The sequence below is a fragment of the Chenopodium album genome, chromosome 2 (assembly GCF_948465745.1).
Source record: "Chenopodium album chromosome 2, dcCheAlbu1.1, whole genome shotgun sequence".
Taxonomy (NCBI): domain Eukaryota; kingdom Viridiplantae; phylum Streptophyta; class Magnoliopsida; order Caryophyllales; family Amaranthaceae; genus Chenopodium; species Chenopodium album.
This window is the reverse complement of record NC_137835.1, coordinates 82,830,681-82,845,682: the sequence shown is the minus strand read 5'-3', so window position 1 is coordinate 82,845,682 and position 15,002 is coordinate 82,830,681. Positions and strand designations below refer to the sequence as shown.

The 15,002-nt window shown below is 35.6% G+C and overlaps 2 protein-coding genes across 2 annotated transcripts; one reads left to right on the top strand and one right to left on the bottom strand.

Moving 5' to 3' along the window:
- Positions 1 to 403: 403 nt before the first annotated feature.
- Positions 404 to 7,215, top strand: LOC145603880 (uncharacterized). The gene is made up of 21 exons (XM_081659855.1): positions 404 to 808; positions 1,163 to 1,242; positions 2,079 to 2,165; positions 2,299 to 2,349; positions 2,435 to 2,552; positions 2,642 to 2,698; positions 2,819 to 2,883; positions 3,004 to 3,087; positions 3,173 to 3,223; positions 3,325 to 3,387; positions 3,491 to 3,537; positions 3,624 to 3,693; positions 3,795 to 3,857; positions 4,350 to 4,439; positions 4,551 to 4,589; positions 4,870 to 5,106; positions 5,206 to 5,291; positions 5,381 to 5,429; positions 5,556 to 5,636; positions 5,726 to 5,819; positions 6,186 to 7,215. The coding sequence occupies exons 1-21, from the start codon at positions 691 to 693 to the stop codon at positions 6,701 to 6,703; spliced, it is 2,148 nt and encodes a 715-aa protein (XP_081515981.1). The 5' UTR covers positions 404 to 690; the 3' UTR covers positions 6,704 to 7,215.
- A 1,722-nt stretch (positions 7,216 to 8,937) lies between these two features.
- On the bottom strand, positions 8,938 to 14,677 carry LOC145603870 (glyoxylate/succinic semialdehyde reductase 1-like). The gene is made up of 8 exons (XM_081659847.1): positions 14,430 to 14,677; positions 13,202 to 13,312; positions 13,027 to 13,128; positions 12,360 to 12,461; positions 11,921 to 12,036; positions 10,408 to 10,486; positions 10,170 to 10,340; positions 8,938 to 9,318 (listed from the first exon to the last, which is right to left on the bottom strand). The coding sequence occupies exons 1-8, from the start codon at positions 14,532 to 14,534 to the stop codon at positions 9,232 to 9,234; spliced, it is 873 nt and encodes a 290-aa protein (XP_081515973.1). The 5' UTR covers positions 14,535 to 14,677; the 3' UTR covers positions 8,938 to 9,231.
- Positions 14,678 to 15,002: the final 325 nt, after the last annotated feature.

Here is a 15,002-nt window from a genome sequence, read left to right as displayed (position 1 = left end):
AAAAAAAAAAAAAAAAAAAAAAAAAAAAAAAAAACTACTTCTTACAGAGTAGTGGAGCACTGTAGTATTACAACTATAGACCTATAGTAACAACACAACAATAAAGTCTTACAAGCATAGTTTAATAGAGTTGTTTCCTTAAAATTTCCTCCTTTTTTTTAATAGGAGAGGAAGCATGGGAGGAGGCGGGAACCAAAGGAGCGCCTATTTAACAATTCCCATTTTTTTTTTCTTAAAAAAAAAAAAAAAAACAAACAGGGAAAATATTGACTAGGGTTTTGCTAAAGATTTCTTTTTCCTTTTTTTTTTTTTTTTTTTTTTTTATAAAAAAGCGAAGAAATAAAAAAAAGGAAAAAAAAAAAACCTCAAAATTGTAGGTAGTTGTTATATAAATATGGAGAGGGGCCGTCACAAGTCTCAACAATGCTAATCTTCCATTCTGCCTCTACTTCTCTCTCTACTTTCTCTCTCTAAAACTCACCAAATCCCTTCATACTCTTTGCAACATCAACTGCCTCTGTTATCAATTACTACTATTTCACAAATTACGTGCATTTTCCACCATTTTTTAATCAACTTATACAAGAAAACGGCTGAAAACAGGGGAAGTTTAATTTCTGATAATACCCAGAAACTTTGTGAAAAAAAAACCCAGAAATTTTAAGAAATTTGCAGTAAAATTTGGAGAAGATGAAGTATGTTCTTGTAACAGGAGGTGTTGTTAGTGGACTGGGAAAAGGGGTTACTGCTAGTAGTATTGGGGTGCTCCTTAAAGCTTGTGGTCTTCGTGTTACTTCCATTAAAATAGGTATTTAGCTATATTTGCATTTTAATTTTTCTGGGTTTTGATTATATTTTTGAGATTTTTTACGACGTGGGTTTTGGATTAATGGGGATTAGGTTGAAATTCAAGGGTTTATGGGGGTGTTAAATTGGTTGATTTTTGTTTCCCAGATTTTAATTTAGATTTTATTCTTGTTTTTGATGTACATTGCACCATTTTACCCAGAAATGAGTTTGATGTTTGAGATTGTATTTACTGTCTGATTGGGTTGAATAATGGAATTAAACCCTGAAATGCAACAAAAATCAGAACTTTTTTTTACCCCTTTTGATTTTTCTGTGTTTTTGTATGTGTAATTGATTTATTTTGTTGTTGCAGATCCTTATCTGAATACAGATGCAGGAACTATGTCACCCTTTGAGCATGGTGAAGTGTTTGTTTTGGATGATGGAGGCGAGGTAACAAAAAACTTTATCTAATCATATTTAATTAATTTATTAACTTGCATATTTTAGGTTTAAGAAATCCAAATTTGTTTAGAAATCAATTTCTTAAGATTTGTATATAAAAAACTTTAGTGAAGTCATTATTGATGTTGACTTAATTTCATTTTCACTGTTAGCAATTTGATTTAGTTTTTGTTTGGTCTTGGCGGCAGTGTAGGTTGTTGGAAAGGATAGGTATCTTAGAAAATGATGTTGATTTCTATACTTATTTTTCCTAAAAGCTTTCATGAAATGTATTCCCTTTTAGCTTGGATGGAACATGCAGACTGAGACTGACCTTGGACGAGTTGTGGGTTAGAACCACGGTTAAACCCGGTGTTTGTTCATCAAACACATCGATTCGATTCGTTGTGAGGCAAAAGAAAGGAAAAGAAATTAGTTTTTGGCTTTTGGATTATGCTGTTTTTCATTAAAAGAAAAAAAAGGAACCTAGGATATCATAAGGAATTTTATCTCTAAATACCTAGAAGTCAAAAAGGGAGAAAGAAATACGAAGTAGAAGCTTTATATTGTGAAATCAAATGTGCTTGCTTTTCTTCTTTAAGCAGCAAAATGATTTCCCTTTGTTCTTGCCAGTATCGGTGTGGGGCCGAAGTAGAGCAAGTTGTTGTTCACTTCATGAGCTTTGTTTATACCATGATTTCGAGTTTGAGCTGAAGGATATTGATTCTCTACTTAACATGTGATCAAGTGATCATGACTGTGTAATGGTTAACGATCTATCAACGTTCATACTTCATAGTACTGAACGAACCGAGGTTGATGTTGTTTGTTCCATTGTTTCGCAGGTGGACCTAGATCTTGGTAATTATGAGAGATTCTTAGACATCAAGCTGACACGCGATAATAATATAACAACTGGGAAGATATACCAGGCAAGCTTAATTACCGACACTGCCTTATCTGTTACCTAACTTGTCCCTCAACCCTTCCTTCTGAAGGATGGAGTAACCCACTTGACTATGTTTTTCAATTGATATTGATTTTTGTTTTTGCTATATGTGACAGTCTGTCATTAACAAGGAGAGAAAGGGAGATTATTTGGGAAAAACTGTTCAGGTCTTTTTCCTTTCTAATCCATGGCTTTCCACTGCTACTGTTTTCCCTTCACAGTCGTTTTAATTATGTTCTTTGTGATCTTTAGGTTGTCCCGCACATTACCGATGAAATTCAATCTTGGATAGAACGCGTTGCGCATACACCGGTAGATGGAAAGGAAGGCCCTCCTGATGTTTGTGTCATTGAATTGGGTGGAACTATAGGTGTGACATCTAACATACCCTAAGGTGTTTGTCATGAATTTCAACATTGCGTGTATAATTCGACTGAAAATTGTGTTTTCATGGTGCAGGGGACATTGAGTCTATGCCGTTTATTGAGGCTCTTGGACAATTCTCATATCGCGTTGGTAGGTCTTCTTAGAAGTGTTGCATGCTTGAAACTGCTCTTTTTTTTTTCAAAAAAAGAAAAAAAAAAGAAACTGCTCTTTCTTTGTTGGAAAAGTTTACTCAATGCTTCTTCTCAACAGGTTCTGGAAACTTTTGCTTAATTCATGTCAGTTTGGTACCCGTTCTGAACGTTGTTGGGGAACAGGTAATTCAATCAAATACCTTATGTTAAATATTTATGTTTGTAAGAACTGCCTGTTTGAGGTTTGATTTTTTAGCAATGTCCATGCTCAAATTAATTGATGTAAATTCTGTATTTTAACAGAAAACAAAGCCAACACAGCACAGTGTTCGGGGACTGCGAGGCCTGGGGTTAACAGCAGATATTTTGGCTTGTCGTAGCACAATGGTATATCTTTCTCTATGTCAAGTCATGCTCATATACACTTTCTCTGTGGTGATGTTTGGCTTAAACATTTATTTTTACCGTGCAGCCTCTTGATGAAAATGTGAAGGCGAAGCTCTCACAATTTTGCCATGTTCCGGTACTTCTAACAGCGATTCCCTTCTATGATCTAATCGCATTTGTTTGCTCTTATGTAATTGATATATGAATTAGAACCTCACCTGAATTTATCCTTTTCAGGGTGAAAATATTGTAACTCTGTATGATGTCCCCAACATCTGGCACATTCCTTTGCTTCTCAGAGTAAGTATTTTTTTGTTTTGCTATTGAAAAGAAATTTTCTTGTTGTACTTTGTTGAATATATTGCTCATGTTGAGCTTGTGGGTTTCCTTTTATTTCCATCAGGATCAAAAGGCTCATGAAGCTATATTAAAAGTGCTCAACCTTAATGGGTTTGTTCTATACCCTTGTATCTCATTTGCCTAATTCCTGGTTGATTTTCCTGCATCCCATCTGACTTTTGCTTGCCTTTATGTAGTGTTGCAAAGGAGCCTGTACTAGACGAATGGACTCGGAGAGCTCAACTTTGTAGCATGTTGCAGCAGCCTGTAAGTTCTGATTGACCTTTTCTCAGCTATTTGGTCTTCTTGTATTAACAAAGCATATTTAGCCGCAAATCATTTTTGATTTTTTTTTCTCAATCCCTTAGGTGAGGATAGCCATGGTTGGAAAGTACACTGGACTTTCAGATTCTTATCTCTCTGTGCTAAAGGTAATTGAGGAACCTACATCTTTATTTCTTGAATATCTTTTGGGGTGGGTAATTTTGACTCTTTTTACATGCATGTTGATAAAATTTTGAGATTTTATAGATTCTGCATTTTTGGATCTATTTGCCACTTCAGAGCCGCAAAGTATCCATGTTTTGACTTTAACTAAGCAGATTATGGACATATGCAATGAAGAATAATTGTCTTTGTGTACCGTCTTGTAAAGTTCCTTCCCCAGTTTTAGAATATGCTTTTTCGAAACACTAATGTCTTTTATTTGCTGATTTATAATACATCACACTTCAAAAATCTTCCCTCATGTAGCAGTTGACTTGCATATGTGTGTAGAAATGAGAACTAAGAAGGGTAGCTCTATGAAGTCTATCTTGATACTTTTTTCGCCTGTCGCAAATCCTACAGCCACATCAGTTGTGGGGTCTAGGTAGTCTGGATCGCATTAGGATATTGATCGTGTTGAATTTTGCTGTGAACAGGCTCTCTTGCATGCCTCAGTTGCATGTCATCATAAACTGCTTGTTGATTGGGTTCCTGCTAGTGACCTTGAAGAATCAACCAAGCAAGAGGTAATGATGATTGCTTTAGTCTTTTTGTTTTGTCCCCTGAACCTCTCCGTGCTTTGCTTACCCTTGTTGATTTTCATTTAATTGTATTGATGTAAATTTTCAACATTGCAGAATCCTGAAAGCTACAAAGTTGCATGGAATATGCTGAAGGTCAGTGTCTCTATCCTTATCTGTGGTTACTTGTACTTGGAAATTATTTTGCTTGTAAACAATATAGGCATGATCTTGTCTGTGTTCGTTATAACAAAATTCTTGCAAGCCATCCACATGGTTTACATATAATTACTTTAAAGGCTCAATTCTTTTGCATCTTCAAAGGTCTTGTGTACTGTTTTTTAGTCAAGTAACAAAATATCTTAGTTGATTTTCTCATTTTTGCATCAAATTTGTGTGTTTAATTTTAACATCCCTGGTTATTTTGGCATTTCAGGGTGCAGATGGTGTTCTAGTTCCTGGAGGATTTGGTGATAGAGGTGTTGAAGGGAAAATTCTTGCTGCAAAATATGCCAGAGAAAATAATATTCCTTATCTTGGCATTTGTCTGGGAATGCAGCTTGCTGTCGTTGAGTTTGCTCGGTCTGTTCTTGGAGTACAAGATGCAAACAGCGAGGAATTTGATTCAGAAACCAAAAAAACCCCGAATCCTTTTGTTGTATTCATGCCAGAGGTGTGTATTATAGTTATAATTGTCTATATTCAGGTGCTGTTGTATATGTTCATCTTATCTCTTCAAGTTGAGGATATGACTAATGATATTAAATGACAGGGATCAAAAACTCATATGGGTGCCACTATGCGGCTCGGTTCAAGGAGAACATACTTCCAGGTCAAGGACTGCAAGAGTGCAAAGCTGTAAGAATATAGATAGCAACTGCCTCTTTTGTTGGACAGTAAATGAATGCCTTGTACAATGCTTATGTATATATTTCTTCTTTTTTTAGATATGGCAATGCAGACTTTGTTGATGAGAGACATCGTCATAGATATGAGGTGAGTAATTGACAAGCAATGATTACACTTGTTTGTTGCGGAAAATCAATTGTTGTGCTTTCATACCCCAATTGTTGATGCTTACATTTTAAACTAATTTAGATATGCTTATAATTTATGTTATAGGTGAACCCTGATTTGATTGCTCAGCTTGAAAGTTTTGGCATGTCTTTCACTGGGAAGGATGAAAGCGGCCAACGAATGGAGGTTAGTTTTCAGTTTCGAAAATATTATGTAGGAGCTTTCTGATAATTCTTTTTTCTTATATTGTTATTGACATTCTTTTTGGTTAACAGATTATTGAGCTACCCGATCATCCCTTTTTTGTTGGAGCTCAATTTCATCCTGAGTTTAAATCAAGGCCAGGAAATCCTTCTCCTCTATTTGTAGGTGCGTATTTTGCTGTTGGCTGCAGTCTCTTTTGGAAACAGTTGGCTCTTTGAGGCTATTCTTACAATTATTTTCACGGCCAAATTTATCTAATGTTTATGTGATGAAATTTCCGTTCTCAAACCATCCAGCCACTAAATTGATCAGCGCACAATTTTATGGCCAATAACCCTCCCTCTTTCCACTTGTTTATTAACATTCCTTTGTTAGTGGGGATGGGCAAATTTCCCCTCTCAGAAATGGGTGTATCACTCCCTGTACTTTGCTGAGTGCTATTGGTTGTTGTTATCTCATGGATGTTGGTTTGTCTACTAATATTTTTGTAAGTGCAGTTGATCTCATTTTTTTTTACCTGATTGCATATAGGTTTGATAGCAGCAGCAACTGGACAGTTGGGTGCTTTTTTGGACAACCCTAACATTGTACATAAGATGTTGCAAAGGGATAGTCCAAAGTGCAATGGTCACCTGCCGACGAGATCTCAGCCTTGTAAGTCCAAGAAGGACCAAGTGAATGTTATTAGCAAGCAGCCTGTCTTAGTTAATGGAGTACACAAAAGCACACATAAGGAGCCTGTCTTAGTTAATGGTGCATTGAATGACATTCATCCCGGATATGCTAATGGATCGATGAATGGTATTCATCAAAAGCATGGTAATGGGTCTGTAAATGGCATTTATCCAGAACATGCAAATGGGTTGGCAAACGTTGTTGATCTGCCACATGCTAATGGTTCAATTAATGGTAATTATCCGGAATATAGTCATGGTTCCCTTAATGGCAATTGCAAGGATCATGACAATGGGTTGTCGAATGGAGTACATATTGAGCATATAAATGGTACCCTCAATAGCATCTGTAGCAATGGCAACGGATTTCACTAGTGAAGAAAGGAACGGAGGGTAAGAGCTCCTTTGAAGTTAGTGGCCATGCTTGATCAGCAGATTTTTGATTAGCTCCTTTTGCTAGTATTTTCAGTTTGACTGTACAGTTGATTAGAGTAAGCTCAGGTCTTTTAGCTCTCGGGATTCTGCGTACTAACAGTGCTGAATCCGGTCTTTTATTCAGGAACGGCCTGTTGTATTTGATGGTTGCATTGCTATGTAACTAAGAGGGGGTGAGGTTTTTCTTCTTTTGCTCTTTTTTTTTCCCGGGTCGATTATGCCCTCCTCTGTAAGCTGAAACTGGTGTATTTCCTACTGCCTACTGGGTAATGGGTATCTATCTTAAAGAGTGAATGCCTACCTTTTGCATTGTACAACTTACTTTCAGGAGGCTCGATTTGCGACTGGCTCACCTTTTGCTTTGTTTTTTTTTACCAAGATGTAATCTTTGGAACCTCTTGTTTAATGAATATGTGTTTTGAGGATTTTTATAAACAGAACTTTTCAAGATATTTGTATCTGGTAGATCAACCCCCTCTTTCCCCTCAGATTAGAAGAATGCTAAAGATAAGGTGTACATATTTATTTGTGTGAACTGTGAAGGAACTATAGCATATATCTCAGTTTGTTTTAACTGTATTTTTCAGCATCCCTTCTTCTGCATTCATTAGTGGCAAAAGATTTATTTTAAATTTAATTATTCTAATCTATTTGGCCTTGTCTCTAATATCTAGGAGGTTACAAAATGCTGTAAAAGTAGTTTGAGTGACGGCAAAATGTTGTGTAGAGGAAAAAGATAATGGAAGGGACTAATGAAATAGAATTAAGGAAATTTTGTTTAGAAAAACCTTTTAAAGTGAGCTTTTTGTTAAGAAAAACCTTTTAAAATTTTTTGGACAGGATATCCCAATTTAATTTATTTTTTTATTTTTTATGTTCAAGACAGTCAAGTGGGCATTTTCGACGTTAACTATTGTTTTTCCGGCGTCGACCACCGGTTTTCCCACATGTACGTGTCACGTGATTTCTAATTTCTTAATGACATCCCCTTTTCTTAAATCCACTCTCTTTTCCCTCCAATTAAACACTTCTTACTGAGATTGTGGAACAGCAATGAGATTGTGTTGAGTTATGACGATACAATAACGTTGCTCAATTTGACTATTAACCAAATGAAATCCCTTGGAATTCCTTCCTGCTTATGACACTCTTGTTGCATATAAAGAGAGTACAGTTTCAATAGCAAAATATGTACGCCAACATCCTGTAATTGATCACTCATCAGTTGAAATCAACACCACAGTATCATCTTTGCCCTTACAACAGATGCTACCTCAAGAAGATGATGGTGATGATTCGGCCTCGTCCACTGACAGCGCTTTCATAGCTCCTGATATAACTGCTTTCACTGACTGTAACACAGTTTATATAAATTATGAAGCAGAGGCTGAGTTTTATCCTTATAGATTAAATGAGGTTTTGAGGTTATCCAATCCGAAATCAACCGCCCAATGGTTTCCAACCCCTGCACATTCTAAATTTTATTAGAAACACAATGTTTTTTTTTAAAAAATCTCTCTTCTATAATAAAATCAAGTTGTGTTATGTAGTTCTCTATGATGTAATTTGAAATTCTTATATAAGCTTCCTTACAAAAGTTTTAAGTACTTATTTAAATTATAAACAAGTGTTTTAATTTTCTCAATTTGTTGAAATAAATCCTATTTAGTTGAGACATTATGATCAAGGCAAAAGCGCTTTCAAGTATATATCCCTATGAAATGATACCAATGTTGGGAAGGTATTAAAGGGCAAAAAGGTGAGTTTATAAGGAGTTGCACTGGTAGTGGCTAGTGGAATAAAGGGCACTTTGTATGCAGTAGGGTTTCTATGCACCCAACTACCTATAGCATTATGTGAGTATGTATGATATGTTGTCTTTCATAAGATAATGAATTTAGTGAGACACTGATTTGAACCCTTGCAATCTATAGATTAGATGGCTTCAGCCTTCAGGAAATGTCGTAAATTGACACATCACTTGTCGTTGATGTCTTCTAACCATGGCCACAAAACTAAGGTGTTTCACAACAATTAATTCTTTTCATAGATTGTAGTTTATTGAAGGTAGTTTCTCTGCTTGTGGTGTACGTTGCCAACAATCTCATTATTGAGAAATCCTACTTAGAAACCCACTCGTAAAACCCCTGGCTGTAATCGAAGAAGCTTTACAATGCAGCTAAAGACGTATCTGAAGTTGACACTACTGAAATTTGCCTCTCAAAAGACTACTTCAATGTCGTGCTATTATTATTAAATACAAGATCATGACCTTTCTTGCTACATTCTCCTCCATAATACAAGTACTTGTACAATCTTAGCACAAACATCACATAATGCTCATTAATCTTATGCATCAATTCTAAGGAAATTGTCAGATAGGTGTACGTGATAATCAATCGACCACACATACAACTTGTAATCTTCCATCAAGGTCCTGTCTGAAATAAGATTTGTGCTCTTTGTAATTACGAGTGTTTAGGACCCTTAATTGCTTCATGCACAGCTGAAAAATCCTGATCTCCAAGACCCATGCTTCTAGCTTTCTTGAATGCCTGAATAGAATATTAAAGGTAACGATAATCAGAGTCAACAAACATTACATATTAATCTTTTTGCATACAAATAATGCAAGACTTAGCATAACAAATGTATGTTCGGATATATCAGATATCAATAGGTAAGTTTAGATACAGAAGAAATTATGTTTAATCAAGGCTAATAATTTCAGATGAGGGCTTTTCATGAAAAAGAAGGAAGCTTGGATTTTAAAAGTTGTCATTATAGATGCTTTATGTGCAATATGCCCTTTCAGTTCACCATTCACACAAATCTTATTAATCTTTTAATCTGATGGCAAACAGAATTTGCATATTCCCTAATATAATCTTAATCTAGGATGACTACAAAAATGCTTAGTTTTTACTACATATTTAACTTCTAGGACAAATAGTCTATCCTGTTTGAAAATTTTACTTTAGAATAAAGGTGCAGAGAATCTCATAAATACTGCAGAGTTTAAAGGTCACATGAAATAAGAGAAGATGACATCAAAAACCTAGAGCCCTAGAGGGTAGGGTATTGGCTTGCCTTAGGATCATCTTTGAAGTGGCAAGGCCTGAGCGAGACCCAAGGCATGACCGAGGTAGGCTATCTAAGACATGATTATGAAAGGTACAAAGTCATGAGCTAAGGAATGAATTAGATGATTCCGGGTACCAAATAGGCCTCAAGGATCTTTTAGGGACCCCAAGAAGCACCTTGATGCCCAACCTTTCTAGACTTGAAAAAATGTTGTCCGGAGGCAAAATTTGAGAGCAATAATACATGAAATCGGGTCATTTTTGGAGAATTTATATTACTAGTGTAAGCATAAGACAATTCAATATAACATATAGATTATCACCTCATTTGCAGCAGCTGCTACTGGCATTGAAACAGCATTCTCGTCTCCAAGGGCAAGAGCTAATCTCATATCTTTCTGTTGATGCTTTAAAGGAAACGCAGGAGGGTATTTACTTTGAAGCATTGAAGGTCCTTTCATCTTGAACATTGGATTAGCCATAGCTCCCAAGTCCTAGAGAAAAGTAATTTTAGTTTCCATCCAAACCAACAAACATAAAATGTCACATGAGCCATCTTACCAGCACATCAAGAAGAGTAAGAGGATCTAGTCCACTGCTTTCAGTCAATTCCAGCCCTTCCGAAAATGCATTCATCATACTGAAGAAAACACAGTACATCAAAAGCCTAAGAATTCCAAATTTTAAAGTAATAAACAGTTTCTCATGCTATAAAACAAAGTGTCTGATTAAATATGAGTTAAGCAGAAGCTGTGCCACAGGCCTTTGAGGAACTCGCAGGCATCTAACGATGGCCAATGGTCAGAGTCATCAGACAAACAAATTATGCTACTTCTGCAGATTTTGAATAGCAAACTATGCCAGTTAGTTAAATTTGCATCAAGACCTCTCCAGAACCAACCTACAGCAGGTATGTCACCAGATCCTTGTTGTTGGGTTAATGACAGTCACATGTTCTATAGAGATCCGAAAACAACAGACTGGAGCTCAGCATGGAAGATGTATGCTTAATTATTAGCCAACTTAAATCAAAAGAGTGCTTTATAGAGTAAAATTTGAGAATATAAAAGCTAAAATGAGTTAATATCAGGTTAAACTAAAAAAAAAAAAAAGTCCTGTTGATATTACCATTCAATGCAAAGTATGGAGCCCTTTTAGATTGGTATGTTAGAAAAGGTCAACATTGTTGTCATTTCTTAATCAGTGTCTTTCTTTCCCAAATTTACTTACCCAAACCATTCCCTGCACCTGACTAGAGAGAAAATAGACTGAATAACATTAAACAACTGAAGCAAGGGAATGTAAAGGTTGCGTGTGAGGACTAGGCAATTTAAAAAATAAATGATGACAATAAGCAGTCCTCCCCATCTTAATAATCATTGACGCAAAATAAATAATCTTCAATGGCTTTTCAAACATAGATAATAATGGACACAAAACGAATAAACCTTCACGGCTTTTCTTTGTTAAGGCAAAAGCAAAACAGCCACCACCACCCAGTGTGTATTTGGCTAGTGTAAAAATTATTCATCAACTCCACAAGAAAATAGAGGTTGTTCCCCACAAAATTCCCAGCAGACTGAAGCCAAAATCATTTATTCAATAACCAAGTATGATCCCATCATATGCCATCTTTGGAGAGGTCCTGATGCAAACAGCCCTAACCCCTTGTTACTTGTTAGTATACAGACATAAAAATAACAGAAAATTTGTTTTCAAGGGAAGTCAATAAATGGGTCAAGAGAGCTCCAAATGTACACAGCTCTAAACATTGCTAGTATAGAACTATAGAAACTGATCCAAAGTACAGTCAATACATGCTTTGTGCTTTGTTATGAGAGGCAGAAGACAACCATGAAGTCATGTCATGTCCACAATAAGGATGTAACTAGTATAAGTTGCAAGTAAAATGAAGCACAGGATATCAGGTTATCTTGTTCTACAGGACTGCAGGTGACTTGTCTTTAAGTCTCTACCCTAGTATCTATTGATGAATTTTTACAGAAAGTGGAAATGCAAATACAGAATATTCACTAATAACAAGGGAAAAAAATATAAAAGAAAAAACCCTCACCTGCCCATTATCATGTTGACCACAAGCTTCATTTTAGCTCCATTTCCAACTTGCCCCAAGAAGAAAGACTTCTTCCCGAGCACATCAAAAATTGGAATTGCCTCATCATATAGCCCCTACAGTTACAATACGTAACACTTAGAAGTCTTTAGCAACTATCCATGTGGTACAGAAAATACTAAAAGGCAAATAACGGATGTTTAAAGATGGCCACTGTCATACATCAACCATCTAGATACAGAATCAAGGCTCACTAAGGAACACCAACTCTTAATAATCAATCAATGAAAGCCTTACTAACTCTGAATAACTGAATTAAAAAAAAAAAAAAAAAAAAAAAAAAAAAAAAAAAAAAACCACTCCGAACTGAAGTATGGGAGTAAAGCAGATAGGATGCGGTCATAAGTTTTTACATGTATGACAAACATCCATCTTTTACCTTCTCTCCACCGGCTAGGATAATCAATTGACCATCCTCTGCAGGTTTTTTGCTACCGGAAACAGGACCTTCAAGAAATCTCCCACCCTTGGATATAATTCCCTGCAAATCAAATTGAAGTTGGAGGTTTTAAAGAGGAAAGTCTGCTGAAGCAAAAGGTATAAAAAGTGTAGTATGAACTAAAACGCAGACTGGTAATCAATCATCTGAGTTGCTGGGAGATGAAAATTTTATTTGCAACTCAAAGTCTACATAAATGCAGCCAACCACCAATAAAGAGCTAGGATCATCCCAGAATTTGGAGACGACAAAAAAATTCTCTAACTACCACCATGATCCATACAAGACAGCTAGTTATTCTCTAGTTATGCGACAGGTCACCAAGATATCTCAGCAAAATCTAGCAATATATAATTGTCTTGAGCAACCCGAGGTTTTAAATTATTCAATTAGCTTATTAGACAGGAGACAATACAGTGTAATTACAATTGGAAAACCTACATTGGAAATCGCAGTTCAAATGTAAAGCATAAAAGATTTGAGTCAAACCACAAATAATGGAAAAGGCGAATGTTTAAAAATCTGGAGGAAGGAATCAGAATCACGCAAACATAAACCATAACAAAACACTACAAGTCTCCACTAGAAATCAGTATACAATACAAACCTCACTGATCTTTATGGATGTATCAGCATCGACAGTTGACATATCAATATAGCTTTTTCCATTGCAAATTTCCTCAAGGACTCCGTCTTTGTCAAAAACAACCTAAAGAATCATGAACTATGATTAGAAATAAATCTTGATGATTTGACAAAGCATTCAGCACTAATTTACCAACCGAAATGGCGGCTGAGGGGTCCGACAACATTGCAATTGTATACTTGCACTTCTTGACCACAGCTGCAGGTGTTTTTCCAACAGCAGCTCCGTGTTCCACAAGTTCATCACACTGGTAAAATGAAACAGTACATATAGCTAAGATTATTAATATAGATACACTCATCAAGAATTTGAGATGAAAAGGTTAATCACGTTCAAAAATATAATTGGTAACCTCAGATCACTAAGCATTGAATATCTCAGCTTTCATGGCCAGAAATAAAATAATTACAGATATATTACTAGTTTAAGATCCATATTATATTCTTCCACACCCTGACGTAATTTTAGGAAACTTTCTCGTGGCACAAGATATATCCTCATTGACATTGCCCCAATACTTTTAAAGAGGCTACACAACTAAGACAGGGACTTATTGCCAAAGACATATAGAGGAGAACTAAATAGGATATCCCTGCTTCATAAATTTCAAAATTAAACAGTAAGTGCTTCACAGGAGCACAAAAAGTTGATATAATTTCAATTCCTAGTAACAAATAAATCTAAAGAACAGACCACACTGTTCTTCCATCCTGCTCCTCAATTTTTTGCTCTTGACCGTAAATCGAGTATTTCTGAACAAAGCCTGTTCCTTCAACTTATCATGTAGCAATGAAATTAAATTGCAAGAAAGTGGGTATGAGAATGCTAATCTATGTCAGCTATTAAATAGCTCCTATCAATCAGGCCATTGAAGTATTGGTAGCTACCATGAGCTCATATTCCTCATAATCAAATCAAAACTTCAACAGTTAACATTTAAAAAGCTCGAAATACACTCCCAATACAACATAACTCCATTTTCACTACTTAAGATTGTAATCTCTCCATCTTCCTATGATTCAACAACTACATCAAAAAAGTTCCTGTCTCACAAGTTCTCAACCTCTTTCAAATGATTAACATTCAGATCAAATCTTCATCACCCGCCCGCCCGCCCGCCATCTACTGGCAAGCTAGCCTCCCATTTTCTGGGTTTCTCTTTTCATTAACTAATAATCCCATAAAGTGATGATTTTTGAATTATTAACAAATGTTCTCATAATTTAAACAGATACATAAATGATGAGAATAAAACCAAGAACTCTGATGAATTAGCAGTAACTCCAAAAAGATCAAATTCATAGCAATAAAAAGGGTACTAGTAATTGAAAAAAAAGAATAAATTTTGCAGGAAATTGGAGTACCTTGGAAAGAGTCCTATTCCAAACAGTAACCTTGAAGCCATTGCGCAGCAAATTCATGGCCATGGCTTTGCCCATTATACCCAGACCCAAAAACCCTACCTCCATTTTTTTGTTTCTGATAGCTGATAATTGGGAGTTGGGAGTTTGGGGAAGAGAGTGCTGGTTCACTAGTTAAGTAACAGACAACTGACAGAAGGATTTGATCTTTGATTTTTGATAACCTGTTTTATAAACAAGACTACTTGGTTTAATTGCAAGAGCAAAGCCCAACTACTTCGTATATTTAACCACCTCAGCTATTCCTCACTCTTAACTCAACTTTGTATATCAGTCTTCAATTAAAAGGAAAATCAAACTGAATTGCTATTTGGTTGGATATATCTATCAGCCTTATTAACTTGTATTTTCTCTTAATAACAATAATGACTATATAACCTTTTTTTTTTTTTTTTTTGGCTACATGTAATGAATACAAAGTACTCGTATATAAATCTATATGTTCCATAGTAATTAACATATTTTATTATGATTAAATTTATCATGTAAAATGTTGTTGTATAGATATTTATTATG

Excerpts from the sequence above, each read along its gene's own strand:
- LOC145603870 (XM_081659847.1), bottom strand. The coding sequence starts at position 14,534 with ATGGAGGTAGGGTTTTTGGGTCTGGGTATAATGGGCAAAGCCATGGCC. Across the intron at positions 13,129-13,201 it reads ACCCCTCAGCCGCCATTTCG|GTTGTTTTTGACAAAGACGG; the intron begins GTTGGTAAATTA and ends ATGATTCTTTAG. Across the intron at positions 10,487-11,920 it reads GTCAACATGATAATGGGCAG|TATGATGAATGCATTTTCGG; the intron begins GTGAGGGTTTTT and ends TGTTTTCTTCAG.
- LOC145603880 (XM_081659855.1), top strand. The coding sequence starts at position 691 with ATGAAGTATGTTCTTGTAACAGGAGGTGTTGTTAGTGGACTGGGAAAA. Across the intron at positions 2,166-2,298 it reads CAACTGGGAAGATATACCAG|TCTGTCATTAACAAGGAGAG; the intron begins GCAAGCTTAATT and ends TATATGTGACAG. Across the intron at positions 3,538-3,623 it reads AAAGTGCTCAACCTTAATGG|TGTTGCAAAGGAGCCTGTAC; the intron begins GTTTGTTCTATA and ends GCCTTTATGTAG.